We start from the raw sequence: 22,215 nt of genomic DNA, 5'->3' as shown, positions 1-22,215 counted from the left end.
TAATAAAATATTAAAGTTCATACTCTTAAAATATTAAAACTTTAAAACGTGACATTTATTTTGAAATTATGTTAACTGCAATGCTATGATTTTAGGCTCCATTTGATTAAATTAGAATATACTAGCAAAAAAGGAAAGTGAATTAAAAAATAACAAAAAAATATAGGCGTTTGGATAGTAAGAAAGAGAAAATCTCTCTCCTAAAAAAAAAAAAAAAAAGGTTGAAAAATTTTCATCAAGAAGGGAGGACCCATGAAGTGGGCCCAGAGGAAGAAGAGTTCAAGTTGGGCCTGGAAATGAGTAGAAGGATCAAACAAGACGACGACAATCCAGCTAACTGAGGCATCTTATCGTCCATCGCACCACAAATATTGAGGAGGATTAAATGCAGGACACGTGTTACGGTTGAGAGCTATTACCTTGAGGACGTGGCTTTATCTGTGGCACTCAAGTTTCATACGTGGCACTGGTTGATTGGTTTAGATTTCAATACTATACCCCCAAAAAGCAATTCTTTTTTTTATTCATGATATACGTACTTTCTTTTGTGAACAAGTTACAACATTATTATTAAAAACAGAAAAAATTATATACCAATATCCAATATAGAGTTTAGGTTATATATATCTATACTATTACTATTATTAAAATTACAAGGGGTTAAAAAATTTCAAATTATTGATTTATAATTAATTTAATAAAAAAATTTAAATAAAATATCAATAAGCAAATTCTAACTAAAATATACTCCTTCCGTTTCAAAATAAATGTTATATATATATATTTTTTTTTTTTTTTTTGTCCGTCCTAAATTAAGTGTCTATTTTCTTTTTTCAAATAATATACTGAGTATTTCACATCTTCCATATATGTTCGTTGAGTAAAAAAAATTCAACATATTTAAAACTTAAAAATGACAAGTTAGTAACTTTTCAGAAGGACAATGCATGTCCCACATGTCTCATTAAAAATTACTACTCCCATAAGCGACACTTAAATTGAGACAGAGAACGTAATACTAAAATACCAATAAGTAAAGTCCAACTAAAATAAAATAAGGATATCAATAAACAAAGTCCAAATTTTTTTTATTAATTAATATAAAAGAGTTTTTAAAATATTTTCTATAAAATTCCAACACAAATTACCTATTATTACAAAAAGAGTTTTTATAAAATTCTAACACAAATTACTTAATTATTATGAATTTTTTATTTTCTTAATTAATATTATTTTTATATAATAAATAATAATGCAAATTTTTTCTTATATATATATAATTTTTTTTATTTTACAGTTATACACGTACTTCCACTCATGTATGTTTAATAATGTAGTTACGTAACTTACTTTCAAAGTAGATATGGGGTTGAATTTCACGATAAAATTTACAAGATTTAAGAATGTGTTTAGACGGTTATAGACCAAAATGATATCAGTAATTGAGATAAATTAATTGTCATAAATGATATCAGTAATTGAGATAAAATTAATTGTCATAAATGATATCAGTAATTGAGATAAATTAGTTGTCTTATGCACACGCGTATGACCTTAAAATTCATAAAAAATAAAATAAAATAAAAATAATATTGCAATGAAATCGTTTTCATATAAGCATATTTATGACCTCTCTAGTTTTTTTATTTTTTTTATCAGCTTTAATTTTTTTTATTCTGATTATGTATAAACATTTAGACAGGTATATAACGAATAATCTCATATATTTATGATTAGAAAGAGAAACACAAATATTAGAAAATGAAAAGAGTTAGAAAGAAAATAGAATTAAAAAAAAAAAGAAAAAGAAAAAGAAAAAAGAAAGAGTTAGAAAACAAATAAAATTTGGGAAAAAAGGTAAATTTTATTATTATTAAAAATACATTATAAATATAAAAAAATAAAGATAGAATTAGATTTATTGTATTTTGTTTAGAATCTTTTTAATATGAGTAACAAGCAAGTAAAAACACAATTTAGAAGCCGAATAAAATCAGGAAAAAACAAGGTAAATTATTATTATTAAAAATGTATTATAAAAAAAAATTTAAAGATATATATGTAGAATTAGATTTATTATATTTTGTGTGGATTTTTTTTAATATGTATTAAAAAAAAAAAAAAAAAAAAAAAAGACATGCTCAAATTAGGATAACTATTCATGCCATCTAAAGTGAAGGGTAGAAAGGTCAATTGACTGGCAAATAGTGGTAGTTGAAAGGTTCGTGTTCAATCCCGATTGGTAGAACAGTAAATTTCTGCGAAGTTTGTGGCAATCCTTGAACACCACGCTTGAACCCCCTATATATAGACATCCGCTCCGCCTTACGAGTATTGCAACACAATCTCACCCAGTTTTCTGTCGCTTAACAGAGACGCAGATTATTTCTCGCCCCTCGCCCTTTCTCTCTCCTCTTTCTCTCTCTATATATCTGGTGGTTCTACCATCTCTGATATTGGTCGAAAAGGTCCAATCTAGGGTTTTTTTCGGTTCGTTGCTCTGCTACCTGTAAGTTCACAATGATTCATATATTGTTGGTTTGTTTTATACAATTGTTTCTCAGATACATTCATATATTCTAAACGATTTGCGTGTATCTTTTTTGTTTTATAGGGCTTCATTGATCGAAGGTTCAAAAAGGGACCAAGAACAGTTTTTATCTCAGAGATTTAGTATTGTATATCAAGAATTTATATCTGTAAGTATGATAGTTTTTAATTCTCGTTTCTAATTGTTTTTTGATTTTTTTTTTTAGGGTTTTGTTTATACGATCGTTAAAAAGTATTTGTTGGGTTTCTTGTAGAGTTTGTTTATACTCGTTTCTAAGTATTTGTTTATATGCCTATACATATATGTTTGTTTTGTGTATTGTTTCTTTTTTCTTTTCTTATTTATTTTGCATGTGGCTTTAGAATCTTTGTACTATTATGCTTTTGTTCTTGCTCTGTTTCCCTCTGCCTTTTTTTGATGTGAAATTGTTCTTTCAAATTTTTTTTTTTTCAATTCTTTTTTGGCCTTTCTAGCCATAGATTTTTAACTGGGTATTTTACCCTTTTGAAATCTATGGCCTTTCTAGCCATAGATTTATTTTTAATTTGGTATGGAACTTTGTTTTATGATTTAAGATTAATTTCATTAAGAATTCAAGAGAATTGTTTGTGCTGATTAAATTTTAACAATAACAAAATTAATTCATGTTGTTTTAGCAATTGAATTCACTTTTTCCATAGTACCAGTTACGTGATATCCTTAACTTCAAAATTTTAGGAATCTTAATTGAGCTGATGTTGTTCACGTTGTTTTCAAATGCCTTTAGACTTCTTCTAATGAATTAGAACATGTAGAGTTTCATATTCTTCTCTCTCCAAATAACACGCATGTAGAGTTCCTTTGCTTATAGGGCACAAGTAATATTTATGATATGCTTTGTTAATTGCAATATGCTTTGTTAAGGGCAATATGATATATGTTTATTTTTGTGGTTCTGTTTTTCTATTCATGACAGGGCCTCCCTCTTTATTTAAGAATGTCTTGTCTGCTGGTTTTAATTCTCTTTGCTTAGTTAAGTCACTCTTTGCAATTGGTTCTGATTTTATGTTTTGATGGTTTGAACAGGAAAAAATTGAATGATCTAATGGAGTCTAAAGGTGGAAAGAAGAAGTCTAGCAGTAGTAAATCCATGTTTTATGAAGCTCCCCTAGGTTATAGCATTGAAGACGTTCGACCCCACGGTGGAATCCAGAAGTTCAAATCTGCTGCTTACTCCAACGTAAGTTCTGTTCTATTCTCATTCATATTTCATAATGGTACTTGATGGTTAAAATTTCAATCCCTAAAATGCTACATAATCTAACATCTCATCCTGTATTCTATGTGTGCAGTGTGCTCGGAAACCATCCTGAGATTCTCTACGTTGCAACATAACCACCAAAGGTGGTTTACAGCCCAATTTTCTGTTCTAGTATTAGTTTCTTTTCTGCTTTTCTCGTCTTAGCATCGTCTTTCATTTTAAGTCAATATGGCCTTGTCGGTATCTGCAATTGGATTTGAAGGATATGAAAAGAGGCTTGAGATATCCTTTTTTGAGCCTGGCATCTTTGTTGACCCTGAAGGCAGGGGCCTCCGATCTTTATCTAGATCCCAATTGGATGAAATCCTACAGCCTGCTGAATGCACCATTGTTTCTTCGTTGTCAAATGATCATGTTGACTCTTATGTCCTTTCAGAATCCAGCCTCTTTGTCTACCCTTACAAAATTATTATCAAAACTTGTGGAACTACAAAATTGCTTCTTGCAATTCCTTCCATCCTAAAGCTAGCTGCTTCTATTTCCCTCCCTGTGAAAACTGTTAACTACACTCGTGGAAGCTTCATATTTCCTAGTGCACAGTCCTTTCCCCACCGTAGCTTCTCTGAGGAGGTAGACATTCTTGATAGCTATTTTGGCGAACTTGGTTCTGGAAGCAAGGCTTATGTGATGGGTAGTGCTGAGCAGCAACAGAAATGGCATGTTTACTGTGCTGCTGCTGAGATGGCGAATCCCTCAGACGCGGTTTACACTATGGAGATGTGCATGACTGGTTTGGATCGTAAGAAGGCATCTGTGTTCTACAAGACCCATGCAAGCTCTGCAGCTGCAATGACTGAAAGTTCTGGTATTAGGATGATTCTTCCGGATTCTGATATATGTGATTTTGAGTTCGATCCTTGCGGCTACTCTATGAATGCCATTGAAGATAAAGCAATTTCTACAATCCATGTTACTCCGGAAGATGGCTTTAGTTATGCAAGCTTTGAAGCAGCTGGTTATGATTTCAAAATTGTGAATTTGTCGAACCTAGTCGACAGGGTGTTGGCTTGCTTCGAACCAAATGAGTTTTCTATAGCGTTGCACACCGACCTTGTGGGTAAGGAACCTGGTCCTGAGATCTCTCTGAATGTGAAAGGATACTGCTGTGAAGAAAGGAGCTACAAAGTGGTTGGCGATGGAGGATCATTTGTCTACCGAAGCTTTACGAAGGTTGGTTGCTGTGGGTGTCCAAGGTCCACCCTACAGGGCTGCTGGAGTGAGAGCGATGAAGAAGATGAAGTGGAAAAGAAATAAATTCTAGATCAGATGTTGTGGTCTGTTTCTTTTTAGCATTTTACTTAATATTGTCTTGTCATGGAAACTTGTGCCGTTTCACAAGTCTTTTATTATCAATATATGTATGTTCTTTTGATTATTATTATCTCAATTTGATATCATAAGTGGATTCTGTTATTTTCTAATGGTTGAGGTTTGGACAAATGATTTTCAAGCGCGTGATATTTTTATCATTCGTAACTCCTACATAAATCTGTTTTTGGCCCTAATATATTCGAATGGTACAGATTGGTGGAGTGATTATTAGGGTTCCTACAAATTGGTCACAGCTGTCTTCGTTGTACTTATGTTTTTGGGTAGGAATTGAGGCAAGACTCTGGGTGTTCAAAATTTGATCAGGAACCTTGTCACCAGGAATTGAGGATAAGAAAAATAATGCTGAATGAGTGAGTGATATGTGAGGGGAGTGCTTAAAAAGAAAGAGAATCTCTTAGGATTAGTTTGATGTGGTGGAATAAAATAAAAGAAAATGGAATGATCATTCCATCAAAATCATTCCACTCTCAAACAAATAGAATTTCTACCTCCATTCCCATTCCATTCCCACCTCCATTCTCATTCCATTCCAATTCATTCCACCACACCAAACTAGCCCTTAGGTCCACACGGATGATTGGGTAATGTGTGAGAGGGATGCAAAATTCGACCAATGGTGGGAATAAAAGTGGATAGTGGGTTCAGACTGGATTCAAGGTTTTGTGGTTAAGAAAAATAAACATTCTCCGAATATGGGAGAATGCCGAATGAATGATGCGTAAAAGGAGTCTCAGAATGCCGAATGAATGATGCGTAAAAGGAGTCTCAGAATGCCGAATGATGCATCTTTCAGAAACTCTATTATTGCTCTAAAATAATAGAACGTCTCGTAATCATTTTCCTTTTTTGTTCCATCACAAAACGAAAATCAGATTCATAATCATACATGTTTTTTTCCTTTACCCTAACCATCGATCACCACATATTACAATCAAAAGCAATTTTAGATGCCTGATCTCCACATGTTTTGACTTGGACCTTCTAGGTGCGTGAACTGATTCACCACCTCAAACATTTGTACAAGCAGCATCAAAATGGTAGTACTACCAACAGACATAGCAGCACGCGCACCCACACACACACACCACGGGCGCTTGTCCTGAAGTGGCTCCCATTAGAAGAGCACCAACACGCACCACACAACCACTTGGCTGACAACAAAGTTTGTGCCTTCTAATGTGGAATACACCACCATTTGCATGTTGCCTCAACAATATTTCAAATAGCATCTACCAGGAAATTATGTTGCCCATAGGTGACAATTTGGTCCCTACAAAAATGTACCATTTGCATCAACCATTCACCACCTCTCTCTCTCTGCTAAGAGAACCGTATTCTTCGTCTCTGGCCACCATAAAGAACCTGATACAAAAATCATTCAGCTGCTCAGCGTCTCCGTCACCATTCCTTAAGACGTTTCGGTCAATTCTTCATTCAGCTCATGATCGAGACAGGTTTCGAGTATGATAAAGTGTCAGGCACAGATTATTGAAAAGCACGCGAGACATTTTTTGTACAGATTGTTGTTTATAAACAGGAACTCATCCTTGCCAACTTATCAGTTATCACCTCTATTAGATTTGAATATAAACTAGTTGCTTTCATACAACCAACCATATTGAGCTAAAACAAATAATAATTCAAAAATAAAGAAACCATACTGAGCTAATTAATACTCTGTAATTCAAAAATTAAGAGGTACATCATTCAATAATTCAGCTCAAATTGTTCGCATGAGTAACAATAAATTACCATTGCTGGCTTCTGATTTTGCTCATCTCTTCACAAAGGGGAAAAAAGATCAAAGATTGTTACCGCAATGAGCCGTTTACTTTTCAAATAGTAACAATTGATATAACAAATGGGATATTTCAGTCTGTAAAGCATTCAGTAGGGCCGAAACTTCCTTGCAGCTCTCAGTTGTTGAATCCGTTTCTTATCCTGCTCGAATTTGCTTTGCAGCATCATAATCTCTGAAACAAATAAATTGCAAGATCATATAATAATGGCTGAAAAGAGCAATATACAAATATATAACCCACATATATTTCTCTTGGATTATTAATTAAACATTGATAAAATTGACAGCAAATGTGACATAGGAAACCTAATGAATAATTAAAGATGCATTTATAAGGCATGTTCGTACTTCCTAGGAGTCCATTTTTAAAAATTGTACAGCACCATAAAACCAACATTATTAAAATCCAGATCCTATGTTGGATCGATTTGAGTCCTCAAGATCGGATTGTGGAATCGGATAAAGAATCGTAAGAATCTAAGACATGAGAAAGATATACTAAAAAGTATTTGTGCATTAAATAATTCTTAAAAAAGACATATGAGAAAACCTAAAATTAAAAAATATAGAAGAAATAAGACGAGCATTCTGAATGCATAAATCTCCAAACACGCCCTAATGATTTTGGCCCATTATTCCTTAGGGAGAAACAAATTATTAGTATAAAAAAATGTTGCATTTATATATATAAGTAAAATGTTGTATTTATATCAAACTAACTATGAGCAAGTCAATATTAGATTTAAATATTGAATAAAAACTTCATAAATCATCATCCTGTGACATACATTATCTGAAAATCTTTTGACATATAAAGGGGAAAAAAAATAATACGCTACCTGTCCAACTATACTCTAAGAGAGCCTATATCATAGAGAGAGAGAGAGAGAGAGAGAGAGAATAAATAAAAAATTGAAGCATAATTATTGAGCTTTAGAGAGAGAGAGATGGGGTTTGAACTCATAAGCAATTTTGTCCACCTTCTTTGTTACATAAGATAATTTGTCAGATCCTATTATTTGATTGAAAGCTCAACCTCTTGCCGAGGAGTTTTTGATGCGGTTGGCCGCTATTGGACATACGCATTGGCAATGTAAGCTTGCTTTAATCCTCTCCCATGTTTAATTGGCGTGTAAACGGGGCCGAACTTTTTCTTTTTTGACAATATACTCAAAGTCGTAGAATGAATCAAAGGACTGGGCTTGCAGACACCAAAAACAAGCAAACCCACCTTACTCACCCACAGGATCATAAGATCCGGATTGGAAGTTTAATAACCATTCCTAAAACAGAGGCTCTGGCTCTGGACACCACCTTTGATATTCCATTTGTCAATATCAGAACAGGAATATCTTGGGAGGGATCACCCCACTCAATGTGGGAAACATACTTCTCTTTGTAAATCATTATGCTATGCTTAGTCTTTCCCTATTGAAAAGTACTGAAACAATTTGTGGCAACGATATCATGAAAAAAAGATGTGTACTTCTAAAATTAGCCTACCAAAATGAGTTTGCTTAACACATTAGACTGCAAAGAAACTCCTATTCAAACACCAACTTATCATGGATCCGGACTCCAACAAACCACTGCAAGGAACTCTGATAGGTACATAACTTACATGTGTGCAAATTCATCATATGCTGAAATAGGTCTAGAAACCAAATGTACAATAAGCTGTGACACATGGATTTGCATACATGTCTCAGATGTGGGATTTATCAGATATATCATAATGTAAATTTATAAATCAAGTTACGGAAAGAAAAAGATGGGAAGTGATCTGGAACTGCGTTCTAAGTTTTTTATTTCAACATCTTCTAACTGTACTACCAACATATGCGCTAACAATTGTAGAAAAGTAATAGTAAAAACAAAATTACTTAACAAGATTAGCATACCATTCCTCTGGGCCTCCCTTTTCTGAAATCTGTAGAAATCTAAACCAACTTCTTTAGTTTTCTTTTTAGCCATTTTATCCAGAACAGCAGCAGGGGCAACTGAACCCACAGTAATCCCACTTTCAGAATCTGTTGTCTTTTTCCTACCCTTGTGATGTGCAACAACAGTCCATCCGTCTTCTGCAGCAAGTTCTTCTCTTTCTTTCCTTGCCTGACACCACACAAATTGAATGATAGAACAGTTGGGACTAGATGCCAAAATTAACTTAAATAGGATGTCAAAATTCTATGGCAACATACAAATAAATAGAATCGATAAAACACTATAAACTGGATAAATCAATCTACCTAAATATTGATTGATTACATATTACTGACAGAAAAAAAATAGTATATATATATATATATATATATATATATATATTATAATAATAAACAACTACGCAGGACAAACTTCCACCAGTGTACTTCTACATGTGCCAAAATTTCAGAAGACATGAATTCATGAAAGAAACTCAATGGCATAGCCAAGGGGTAAAGAAAAAAAAAAATTTAAAACCTCAATGGCATACATTAAATACTTAAAAACATTTTTCACATCCTAAATCAAAAGATAACATATTTATGCACATGAAAAAAGAAATCTATATGTAATAGAAGCTCCACAAGACACACTACCCTCCATCAACCGAAAATAAAAAGCGCAAACATAATGAGATTCATTGATGTGCTTGTGTCAGAAATTATCAATGACAATATCGACAGATAGGTGCATGAGGGGGAGAGGGGAAATACCTTCTCTTCTTGTTCTTCATGATCAGTTATAAAGTCATCAATCCTTTGTTGCAATATCTTCAACCCTGGTCTACTTTGATAGTATTCCATAGTCCATTCTATAAGTCAAGAAACGCTCATTATGTTCTTATGCAGGAAATGAATATTTAGGAAACTAAACCATTTAGTATTTTATCAATTAATGGAAGTGAAGGAAAAACGCCAATACAAATTCAGAAGAAAAGAATGTAATTGTGCATGTTGATCAGCTTAAAAAGCCTCAAATTATAAGAAGGTAGTTTTATTGAAGACACCTTGAAGAGGTCTTAAATAGTTAAATCTAGATGGGAAAAATAAACAAATCACCTATATTGTAATAAAACGAGATGGAGAAGGATGATAAAACAGGTTTTTGAATCAAATTGACCCCAAGTAACTCAGAAGAAAGGTTTTAGAGCAAGAGTTACGACACACTAAGTTTAGACTTATCTTATTTGTCTGGCTGTTGAACGTATTTGATGCCAAAAAATCGTGAGCTGTTTAAAACATATAATTACCAAAGGTGAAACAAGTGCATTTTAAAAGCAACAATTCATACTTTTCATTCCTCTAGAGCAGTCCTCATCCCCTGAAGATATATGATAAACCTCATCTTGTTCAGTTTCTCCTCTCTTATCCAGTAACTTTCCATCTTCCTTTGAGGATAGATGGCCCTTTGTAACTTTACAAGCTTTCTCTAAGTTACCTACAGCAAAAGAATGTATTTCAATGACATAATACTGCAGGATAACAAAAACAAGACGCTATACCACTGATATTACAATGGCAGGCTTGGCAGCATAATACTAAGCACTTCTGCAACTCATATGAAGACACATTATTTGTTACAAGATATAGCATTTATTTTACTATCAGCCTCTTTGGCTTGCTCAGTACTTTCACTCCAATCTTGAAACTCAGATTGGCCGGCTCCCACCTGTCATCTGAGATGAAACATAATTAGCTTAATGCTGAATGCTAAAAAAGAAAGTCTGGGATGAATTGTACTTGACTATAAAATTGACACTTTTTGAGTAAAATTAACAACCTAAAGTTCTAAACCCCATCCTCTCAGACCATACAAAATAATTGGGCACGCATGAAGAAACAAATTTAAATGCCATAAGGCAGTACACAAATGGATGTTACTGGGATAGTGAACTTAGGGAACCCTGACAAGTTTGATATCTCTATTAAAATTAAACCTTGACAAGTTTAATATTTATGCAACTCCCTTTGTATTATGTAGCTTCCTATGCATTTAAATGAATTCTTGAAGACTTTGCCTATACCTGCAGGAATGTGCTATAAGCCTATAACTGCAGGAATGTGCTATAAGCCTATAACTAAAAAGGATCAACACAATTGTCTAAGATTGATAATTCGATATAACTAAATTTAAGACAAAAAAACACAAAATACCAAGACAAAAAAGGGGGAAGAAAAAGAAACAGTTTAATAAATATTCAGCCATTTGGAAGAACAGACAATTCAATCATTATTAATACTCATTAAATACATGATTTCTTATTTTTCTTTCTTTTTCTTTTAGGTAGATCCTGCATCTCTATGAATGATAAGAAGGTTAAATATCACCTCAGCCGCTACCAAGATGGAAACAATTAAACAAAGGAACACCATACTAAGTTAATGCCCCCATGTTCTAATTCCAGCAATCTTACTCTTTGCTATAAAATAATTCTTAGTTCCTAAGCAACGTTTCTGAATGGTACCAATGGACCACTAGCCCAATGGTATAACCTCTCCTCCCTCAAAGGGTAGGTGAGGGGTTCAAGCCCTGTAGTGGGAAATTTGTGAAATGTGTGTGTGAGTACTTACCTAACCCACAAAAAAAAAAAAAAAAAAAATTACAGTGAAGATGCCAGGATGTGGTATACCCTATCGACCGTGCCCAAATATATTACTCCATCTAAAAGAATAAGGTTAATGAAGTCTCTGCATTGTCTGCTTCCTTGGCCAGCAAAACCAGTCAATAGGACATTTTTGTAAAAACACCAGTTACCACGGAACCAACTGCCAATAAACTATTAATGCTACAGATAGCCCAAACAGATGCGACATTGCTGCTTTTCAAAAGTTCCAGCCACAAGCCTAATTTTGGCCTTGACAATTTTACCCTATTCAACTTCTAAGAAAGAAAACGCTATATGGCCTTCTCATTTTACACTTTGCACTTTGTATGCATGCATTGCAAAAACAAAGAGAAACACCACCATAGAAATTCAAAATAACAAAAAGCAGAATAGGAGAAAAGAACAGACCTGTTGCACAATAAGCTGTAGAACTTCCTACATCAAGATTTTCACACTCTAAAACCTTTTTTATGGAACTCCTTGTTTCTGAGGTATATAAGAAGAAAAAGAATAAGACCATAAACTTCCAATCTTACCATTTTGTTCGTCATAGCCATCTTCAATTTCATCATAGAGATCCTTGGCTTTGACAATGTCTGATTTCTTTATCTTCTCATTTTTTCTTTTCTTTTTCCTCAATTTGCTCTTTCTCTTTTCTCCAGCTGCATCTACTCCCATCTCTTCATCGAAACCATCTTCCACTTCATTGTGGAGCTCATCAACTTCAGAGATTTCAACTTCATTTATCTTTGCATTTTTTCTTTTCTTTTTCCTCAATTTGCTCTTTCTCTTTTCTCCAGCTGCATCTACTCCTTTCTCTTCATCGAAACCATCTTCCACTTCATTGTGGAGCTCATCAACTTCAGATATTTCAACTTCATTTATCTTTGCATTTTTTCTTTTCTTTTTCCTCAATTTGCTCTTTCTCTTTTCTCCAGCTGCATCTACTCCTATCTCTTCATCGAAACCATCTTCCACTTCATTTTGGAGCTCATCAACTTCAGAGATTTCAACTTCATTTATCTTTGCATTTTTTCTTTTCTTTTTCCTCAATTTGCTCTTTCTCTTTTCTCCAGCTGCATCTACTCCTATCTCTTCATCGAAACCATCTTCCACTTCATTGTGGAGCTCATCAACTTCAGAGATTTCAACTTCATTTATCTTTGAATTTTTTCTTTTCTTAACCCGCAACAAATTGTTCTTCTTTTCTTCCATTGCTTCATCTGATTTAAAAGCTAAAAGCCATAAAAGTTACCCAATTAGCATAAGAAATAACCCATAAATTAAATTCCTTTAAACACACAATTAGTCGGTCAAATATATTTTCACCATTGACATTGAACTGATTGAGTTCAGTGGCTTCAATCTCTTCCCCCTTTTCCTTGTTTCTTCTCTTCTGCCCTGAAGATCTGTTCCTTTTCTTTTTTTCTTTTAGTTTAATATTTTCCTCTGGGAACAACAAAAACACATTAAAAGGCAGAAACTTCAGTAAACTTCAAAGAGAACTACACCAGAACAAGTAATGAAGTAAAAATTAGGGGAAAAGAGCAAAGCAATATCAATTTAAGTGTCTTGCAGATAAACAAATACTGAACCTTGGAAATTAACAAGACAATTTACTAATTTACGAGGATGTTCCTCCTAAGATTTTTAATTTTTGTTCTTTAGGATGGAAGATAATCTTTAAAATATGTCATAAATGTGTCTGGAGTTATAAAATTGGCTTGACATCTGACAAACAAATTCCTGAGAGCCATAATCCATTAATTTGTGAGTTTAACATCATGGACTATTATGAAATATACCGCGTGAGATTCCATACTAGGACCATGAAGCTAAAGTCTGGAAATTTTATGAAGTAGTTCATAGAATGCCACTGAGCATTGCTGAGATTGAAGCTTATTCTACATGGAAATCCAAATTGAGGTTCATCTAGTAATATAAGTTTCGTGCATTAAAAAGCTATAGAATCAAAATTCCTGAAGTTCAGAAAAATGAGAGCTAGGGTTTCGGCCCTCTCGGGGAGATAGGGAGGGAGGGAGAGAGAGGCGAGAGAGCTTACCAGAGAAGAGCCGAGAAGATGCCAAAGTTTCGCGCCGATGACCAGTCATTGATCGGCCAGAGAAGCTAGGGTTTTGCTCAATCCTCTTTCCCAACCCCTTCCTCTCTCTCTCTCTCTCTCTCTCTCTTTATGCCTGCATATACGTGTATGTATGTATATACTTTGGAATGCAGGTTGCACACAGAGAGACGGGAACATAAACGAAACAGTAGGGCTTGAAGTCGAGTAGAAATTGGGTTTGTTCTATGGGTGGGCTGCGATTCGGGCGGGTTAGAGGTTCAAAACTTAAGGCCTGTTTGGATCGCGATAACGTTATATGTTATGATTTGGTATGATATGAAAACAATCGTTTTGGTATTGGTATGTTTTTAATAGAAATCGGATCCATGTTTGATAACGAGTGTTTTGTTTTTGTTAATTGTATATCAAAAACATGAAAATACGTTTGGCAATGTTATGCATTTTAAAGAATTCGAAAACAAAACACGTTTGGGAAGTTTGTTTTGTTTTCAAAAATTCTGAATCAATAATAGAATACATGTTTGGTAAAGTCTGTTTTGTTTTTGTTTTAAATAATTATATATATGAATACAATTATAAGTTTACATGTAATAATCCATTTTCTTTATGATTTAACATAATTTGTTAAACTAAAAATATTTTGCATTAAAGAGTTGGGAAAAAAAATTATGAATAAGTTTACATGTATAAATAAGATCATGTGGGATGTTTATGAGGCATAGACATGATTAGTGGCAACCAAAGTACAAATCTAACTTTGTAATAATCTTTCAATGAGAGCAGATCTTTGCACTCTATTTATCTTTTTCTTTTGGTTTGCGCTCCATTTAACTTTGTTTTATTTCATATATATATATATATTTATATTATTTAAATTCATTATGAATGATAGAGAGAGATCCTTGTAGTTGAAACTAACAAAAAGTAAAGCCAAAACGTTGATCTTCTTGAATTGGTCAGGAGTTGAGGCTTCGTGGACATTGAAGCTTGTGAATGGGTTTACTTCACTGAGATTAGTTTAAAATTTTGTGTTGGAGATCATTCAAAGTGTTAATATTTTTATTATTAACTCTTGAGACCATTTCTCCTTTTTCTGAGTATTTATTTTGATAAGCAACTTCTGAATATTTCATACAATCTCCAACCATAATTAGAAATGATAAATAGGAATATTATTAGAAGCAAGCAATCAAGGAAGCTAGACATGAAATGACAAGTTTTTTTGGTACATCACAAACTTAATAAATTGTTGTTGCACCATTCACATATATACTTGCACGTATAGGGAGCTAGACATTCCTTAAAATTAATATGTGTGTATATATACATTTCATTATACTTACATAAAATGTACACACCTACATCTAGAAATCACTAAAATTCATTCCGTAAAATGTACACACACTTCTTTATACTTGCATAAGCCTCCATTTGCTTAAGTTAGAGATCACCAGCTTCCTGGAGTTGCAACAACTGGAGAATGCTTCCTATAAATCCCACCGGTGCCACTGCCCATAACTTATTACCATGTCCTTCAACTCCACCACAAAACAGCTGCATTTTACTAAGCTTGAAAAATTGTTATATGTTTCACAATTATATTTTTCACATTTTTCTACTGTTATATATTTCAAAAATCCATTTCAAGTTTAAAAAATCAACCACATGCCTTTTTGGAATCAAAGTTTAAATTCCTTTTTTTTTTTTTTTTTTTCGAAAATCCGGCATGGTTTCTCCTTAAAAATAGACATTTTCAAAATTGAACCTATCATAATAAACACAAGGGACAACGTCCACAAAATTATTTCAACAAGGGACACCGCTCACAAAATTCATTCAATCAATTTTATAAGGGACACCGCCCACAAAATTAATCCACAAATCCAAGTAAAATTGCCTATTTTGCTCTTAAACTATTCCAACAACCACAAGATACATCTAACATTTTTTCAGACTAAGTTGCAAATTTGGAGTATAAATAACCTCATGCAAAACCAAACACATGAACTACATTAGAGATAAACAAAATAATACATGGTAGAAATGAAGTAATTTAACAGTACTAAGCAAGATATATCTAACCTTTTTTCAGGCTATGTTGCAAATTTGGAGTGCAAATGACCTCATGAAAAACCAAACACGTGAACAACATACAGTAATCACGATCCAAACCTACATTGTTCTTAAATTTTCTACCTTCAAATTACACAGACAAGAATTATTATATTACATCTGTCAAAGTATATGATTTCAAATCTTAAAACTCTCTCAACGTATCAGATTCAAGGTAATGCAACTTATAATCTCACATTTTATTGTGCCTGGTAATTGCATAAAATATGAGGATACAAAAATCTCACATCTAATTACAATATAATAAGGCCGGATAGGGATTGTATGACATAAAGTTAGGTATTTTATTTTTAATCTCATGCTTATTTCTAATTTATTAATTTAATTGAATCAGACAATTTATATTTCTAAACATGTCATATGATCTCAGTTACTAACAAAGGCTAAATTTTCAAATAATTGGTTTGAATGATACTTTATAAATTTTCATAAGTTGCTGAAATAGGCTTTACTTTTTAGCTATAAAATTAAAATTGAGTTATGAAATTATGCACTCCCATTTCTATATACACAGAATTATTCATCACTTTGCAGAGAATAAAACTATATCTAAATCTGGATTATGCTACTGTATTTGCTATTGAAAGAATATGGAATTGTGGAACTATAGTTATGGAACTAAATCTGGAATTTTGTTACTGTATATATATATATAGAGAGAGAGAAAGAAAGAGCACTTGAAAGAATCGCCCTTAACGAAATCGATACACAGAATGTATGACCAACAGAAATTTCCAGAGAAGAAGCGTCGATCTATGGTTGCGAAGAACTCTAGGGTTTTAGATTCGGGTCACACTCCATTTAACAGAGAGACGATTGAGCTGAAAACCAAGTACGGGAGGATTGATCGATCTGTAGCCTAGCAATGAAGGTGTAACGAAAACGAAGAACAATCGGCTTCAGAAATCGCCTCCAAAGGAGCTGCGCGATGAGAGAGAAAATGAATATGAAGAACAATCTAGGGTTTCAGATTCGGGTCACACAAATACATAACAGAGAGACAAATGAGCTGAAAACCAAGTATAGGAGGATTGATTGATCTGTAGCCTAAGAACGAAGGTGTAACGAAAACGAAGAACAATCGCCCATGAAATCGCCTCCAAAGGAGCTGCGCGATGAGAGAGAAAATGACGATGAAAAATGGCTCGGTTCTGATATGCGATTTTTTATACTTGATATCACCGCTACAGTTAAATGAGGGTTGATATGGTTTTAGTTTGGGTTGGTATGGCCGCTACAGTAAACCATATCACTCAATATCACCAATTCTTTGATATGGGTTTTGGCCCAAATCTCATAATATTTTTACAATGTTCAATACCACATCAACCCACTCCAAACATGATATTGGCCTAAAAATGAAACCAAAACTTGAAAACAATAACAGATATGGGCCTCCAAACAGGCCCTAACTTGAGTAGCTTTTGACATTTTTGAACCCGAATTTTCAATTAGGACTGAAATTTCGATTTGAAAAGAAATTATTATTATTTTATATTTTTTCGTGGCTTAGATTAGAAATTAGTAAAGTGCAAAAGTTTGAAATGGGTTACTAGAAAGAGGGGCGGAGCCAGCATGTGCTCCCTTGCCCCATGCTGGTCCACTAAATTTTTTTATTTTTATTATTTTTTTTTATTATGCATAAATTTGTAAAAATTAATAAAATCACTCTCTAAAATTAATAAAATAATTTTTTTTCCTTGAATCCACTATATTTTATTTTATTTTAAACATATAATTTATAAATATTTATAAAATACTGTCATAAAATTTATAAATTATCTCCTCAAAAATTATCTATTTCTAAAAACGTCTTTAATTCTTTATCCTTTTCTTTTTCATTTTTCAAATTTCTTTTTGTCATCTTCTCTCAAAATTCTTTTTCAAAATCCTCTCATATTTTTTCCTTTTTATTTTATTTTCTTCTTAAAAATTTCTTTTTTCTTGCACTTATGCATACTTTATCTGCAATAACCTTCTTTTTTTCTTTTCTTTTTTCTCTTTTTATTCACTTATTCTAATGTAATGTTGTTGCGCTATTATATTTTCGGCTTGTTTAGAAAAAAATTATTTTATCAGTGTTAACATGTTCCTGAACCAAATTCTTGGCTCCGCCCTTGCCCAGAAGCAACTAACTATTGGACTACGGTATTCATGAAAAGTTAAATTAATTTGGATTATTTATAAGTAACCCAATGGTATAAATCACTATCTAATATAAATAATAATAATCACTAGTTAATATCACACACATAGATGTGTGTGTGTATAATATATATATATATATATATATATATATATATATATATATAGGGTTTCCGTATTCAAAATGTAAACTATATAACCTGTGGGTTGGAATTGAATCTAGAGCACTACGGGCTTGGTATGTCAGATACCTTCATTCCTCAACTTCACAAAAAGGTATCATCGGGCTTTGTTATTTGGGAAAATTACATATAAATGGAGTCAAAGTTTCATATTTACTTAGAGACTGAGTCAAAGTTCCATATTTCTCTAAAATGGATTGCTGAGGTGGCACATGATTTTTTACTGTTTAAAAAATTGTGGTGCCTAAAATGCCCTTCCCTAATAAAAAAATAGTATCTTCAGTTCAAAAAAGTAGTACCTTCAATTCAAAAAAGTAGTACCTTCGGAGAAAAAGTAGTACCTTCGCGAGTGTTTAAAAAACATGGTACCTGGACGCCAAAAAGTAGTACCTTCAGTTCAAAAAAGTAGTACCTTTGAAGAAAAAGTAGTACCTTCGCGGAAGGGTATTTTAGGCATCACAATTTCTAAACAGTAAAAAACCATGTGCCACCTCAGCAATCCCTTTTAGAGAAATATAGAACTTTGACTCAGCCTCTAAGTAAATATGGAACTTTAACTCCATTTATATGTAATTTTCCCTTGTTATTTTGATCCAACTCCTTTGGTGGACTTCTCTCTTTCCCCACTCATATCTTTTGGGCTTCCTTATTGGCAAGCCCATTTATGTACATTTTACAAAATTATAGTCCGTATAGTCTACTATTGTCTCACAATATAACCTATTGGTTGAGGATTACCACTATTGCTTGCCAATGAGAATGAGCTGGTGGTTGTGGTGGAGTATGGTGAGGTTGTGACAGGAGGATATTTAAAAGATTAAACTTTAAATGGTTTTATAATTTTTTAAGTTTAGTTACTATTTATCTATTCTTGAGTTCAAAGTCACTCTAAATATTTTTTTTCTTTTTAATTTTTGCCATCAAAATATATTTTTTTTCTAAAATTTGCTTACAAAAAAAAGAAGAAAATTTTAATCTATTGAGAATGCTTTATAAACTTATAATAATGTTTCATGTTATTCAAACCATAAAAAAAATAATTTTTCATAATTTTCTTTAAAAGAATCCATGCTAAATAATTAGGGCCTGTTTGGCAAGTGTTTTGTTTTGTTTTAGGCTTGCTCCATTAACCTCTTTCAAGTCCAAAACATGTTTGGTTGGGTTTGTTGTGTTTCAAACAGTTGTAAAACATTTTAAAATTTGGGCCCAAAATATGAAACACCAAATTGGTGTTTTTTGTTGTTTTGAGCCTATTTGGGGTAACAATCACTGTAGCGGGAAAAGCAAAAAATCATCATTTAGGGCCTGTTTGGCAAGTGTTTTGTTTTGTTTTAGGCTTGCTGCAGTAACCTCTTTCAAGCCTAAAACATGTTTGGTTGGGTTTGTTGTGTTTCAAACAGTTGTAAAACATTTTAAAATTTGGGCCCAAAATATGAAACACCAAATTGGTGTTTTTTTGTTGTTTTGGGCCTATTTGGGGTAACAATTATTGTAGCGGGAGAAGCAAAAAAACATCATTTAACTGTAGCGGATGCAACAATTGTTTGACGTATAAAACGAAAAAGTTGCAATAATCCTAGGGTTTGCGTTTGCTCGTTTGGTCTGGCGATTCTGGGAAAGTCTTCGCGACCACGGTTCCACTACTGTTTTCAGCCGATCTGTTCTACGATCTCTAACCAGGTGCATTCCTCTCCCTTTTATTTTATCTTTTCCAATGGCTTAGGCCCAGATTCGAATTTAGCCGAAGAAAGGTCCCAAAAAATATCAATTTTACTAGAATCTGCTTCTAAACTTTTTGATCCTTTCTTCTTAGAGAACAACCAAGGTTTTATATTAACCTTACAGAGGCATTGATTGGTGTTATCATCAATCCCCACACTAAAGCCTTGACCTATCAAATTCTTACTCCATGACACTATAATCAAGCGTGACCTGCCGCATAATCGACATTGATAGACACAAGAAACTAAATTCTGAGCAGTTCTACTGGTACTAGATGAGAAATCAGCAACTTGAACCCCACTTTCACCGAAACAAGAAGGAAAATCCTTCATTTTGACACCAAAATAACTTGATTTCCCTTTTCTATTTCTCTATCCGGTTAATCCACAGACAGTTGGTGTTCATTTCTAGTCTTCTACAAACAATATAAATAGAGCTCAGATAATGAGAAAACAGGACAAACATAGAGAGTTAACAAAGGAAGAGCCACATACCTCAGTTAATCAAAGATAAACTCAAAGACCCATATCAGAAATGCTTCAAAATCTGCCTGACAAGACTTGATTTGGTCTCCACATTTAGTTTGAGATACATATTTTGCACAAACAAATAAATCTAAGTTCAGTAAACCACGAGGGTCCATCCAAGTTAGAGACAAAATTGGGGAATGTAGATGGTGAAATATAATTTTAGAGAGAGAAAGAGACAAAAAGGATAATACTCAGGTTAATTTCACTGTCAATGCCCTCAGCCAAAGACCAACTCTAAATACTTAAATAAATACGGATGTTTAAAAGCCCATAATTTAAAATTTATAAATTTAAAAAAAAAAAAAAAAACTATAATGCTATTATTTAAATGCATATTGACGGATATATAATGCGAGAAGTTCAAGTTTTACACACACCCTAAATTCCCAAAACTATGCCAGTGATGCCATCTAAGACTACAAATATGCAGATCGTATCTGTAAACTCTTTCCTGAAGGAATTTGAAGTTGAGTAAACCCTTTTGCCTTTGTACGCGAATCTGAGTTCTCTAGCATCGCAACTCAAAATTTTACCATTATACCAATCAATAACCCAATGCTGCTTTATGGATATGATTAAAAGATCAGGCCCCTCTCTCTCATTCTTATGAAAAACGAAGCTCTGACTTTTCATCTTTCTATTTTATTTATGTACATAGTACAAAAAAGTATATTAACACCCCATGTCCCAGTTTAGCAAAAGCTAGTTGTTATCACATTTTAACTAATAAAATACTTGACACATGGGATCCATTATGATGATTCAAGTTCTTTTAGGGCGGAGTGAAAGTATTTAGTTAACCATATTTAAACAATTTTGCGTTGGGTTTAATTATTGAGTTTTTGAAATATGGAAAGCTCTAAAAATAGAAGTCATAGTTATCTGGCTTCTTCCCAAATTGGGTCCATTAGTCTTTTTTTTTTTTCCTTCCCTTTTGATAGGTAATGAGGATTGAGACATGGTCAAGGTTATCACAATCGCATAATATAAAATAACTACATTGTTGATATTTTATCCCCGGATATCAGAATAAAAATGAAAACTTCTGGCTAACTTTAACTAATCAGTTGTCAAAAGGCCAAACTAGCCATTACTCTGAGAAGATAAGAAACCAAATAAGAACTTAATTTATTATTATCCACTTTTAGTGAGTTCAACTTCTCCTGAAAAGATCCATTCAACTTCTGTTCCTTTAGGAACAAAAATAGAATATCAGACCAGAAACTCAAGATGAGAATATGTATATGTCCACAACTAGATCATAAAAAATTGGAAATACCTTGTAATTTTAGCTGTACATTAGCCAGTTTGGTACACTCTTTCTCAAGTTCCATCCCCAATTGTTTTACTTTTAACTCATGAGATGCTTCAATTCCTGCTAGAGATCTATTTTTCTCTTCCATTTTTCTCAAGTTTCATCCCCAATTGAATTACTTTTAACTCATGAGAAGCTTGAACTTATAGGGCTTTGAGTTATTTAAGTAATAGTATGAGTTATTGAAGTAATATATATTATTTTTGTTGTTAGTGTTGTTATTAATCTGTTAGATGGATATCAATGTTAAAAATTTGGAACAATGTGGTGAATATCTGACAATTGAAGAAGAAGGGGTGGCTGAAGTTACGAAAGATGGAAAATTGTTATGGGATGACTCACTTACTGAAAAATTCTGTAATATTATGGAGGAACAAGTTAGGGTTGTCAATCGTACTGACACAACATTTAATCCAAAAGGTTGGACTACTATGGTAAAAGAAATGAAGGTTCAAATAGGGAGAAAATTTGACAAACCCAACTTCGGAATAAGTTTAACCAATTGAGGACAATTTATATCGAGTTTAAGAAAT

General features: G+C 33.0%; 2 protein-coding genes and 1 long non-coding RNA gene across 4 annotated transcripts in view; 2 read left to right on the top strand and 1 right to left on the bottom strand.

The window, feature by feature from the left end:
* Positions 1 to 1,819: 1,819 nt before the first annotated feature.
* On the top strand, positions 1,820 to 2,699 carry LOC132316045 (uncharacterized). Its single transcript, XR_009483899.1, has 2 exons — positions 1,820 to 2,509; positions 2,615 to 2,699. It is a non-coding gene; the product is annotated as an uncharacterized LOC132316045 (long non-coding RNA).
* Positions 2,700 to 3,886: 1,187 nt separating this feature from the next.
* LOC132316044 (S-adenosylmethionine decarboxylase proenzyme-like) lies at positions 3,887 to 5,226 on the top strand. Its single transcript, XM_059814540.1, has one exon. It carries the CDS (start codon positions 4,020 to 4,022, stop codon positions 5,103 to 5,105), a length of 1,086 nt encoding a protein of 361 aa, XP_059670523.1. The 5' UTR covers positions 3,887 to 4,019; the 3' UTR covers positions 5,106 to 5,226.
* Positions 5,227 to 6,819: 1,593 nt separating this feature from the next.
* The window catches only part of LOC132316043 (uncharacterized), an 88,268-nt gene continuing 72,872 nt past the window's right edge, over positions 6,820 to 22,215 (bottom strand). Inside the window, exons 2-8 of one of the 2 annotated variants that reach the window (XM_059814538.1) lie at positions 13,635 to 13,755; positions 12,902 to 13,021; positions 12,109 to 12,807; positions 10,258 to 10,404; positions 9,681 to 9,778; positions 8,886 to 9,096; positions 6,820 to 7,156 (exon numbers count right to left, since the gene is read on the bottom strand). In XM_059814538.1, coding sequence (XP_059670521.1) covers positions 7,071 to 7,156; positions 8,886 to 9,096; positions 9,681 to 9,778; positions 10,258 to 10,404; positions 12,109 to 12,807; positions 12,902 to 13,021; positions 13,635 to 13,683 — 1,410 coding nt within the window. In that variant the 5' untranslated portion in view covers positions 13,684 to 13,755 and the 3' untranslated portion in view covers positions 6,820 to 7,070. Of the gene's footprint in view, positions 7,157 to 8,885; positions 9,097 to 9,680; positions 9,779 to 10,257; positions 10,405 to 12,108; positions 12,808 to 12,901; positions 13,022 to 13,634; positions 13,830 to 22,215 lie in introns of those variants that run through there. The other variant, XM_059814537.1, reaches the window with a different exon arrangement.

Source organism: Cornus florida, unplaced genomic scaffold, assembly GCF_030987335.1.
Source record: "Cornus florida cultivar Cherokee Brave unplaced genomic scaffold, ASM3098733v1 CherokeeBrave_3.0.0_Hap2_Chr07, whole genome shotgun sequence".
Taxonomy (NCBI): Eukaryota; Viridiplantae; Streptophyta; class Magnoliopsida; order Cornales; family Cornaceae; genus Cornus; species Cornus florida.
Note: the sequence above shows the minus strand (reverse complement) of the source record. Positions and strands in the feature narration are given on the sequence as shown.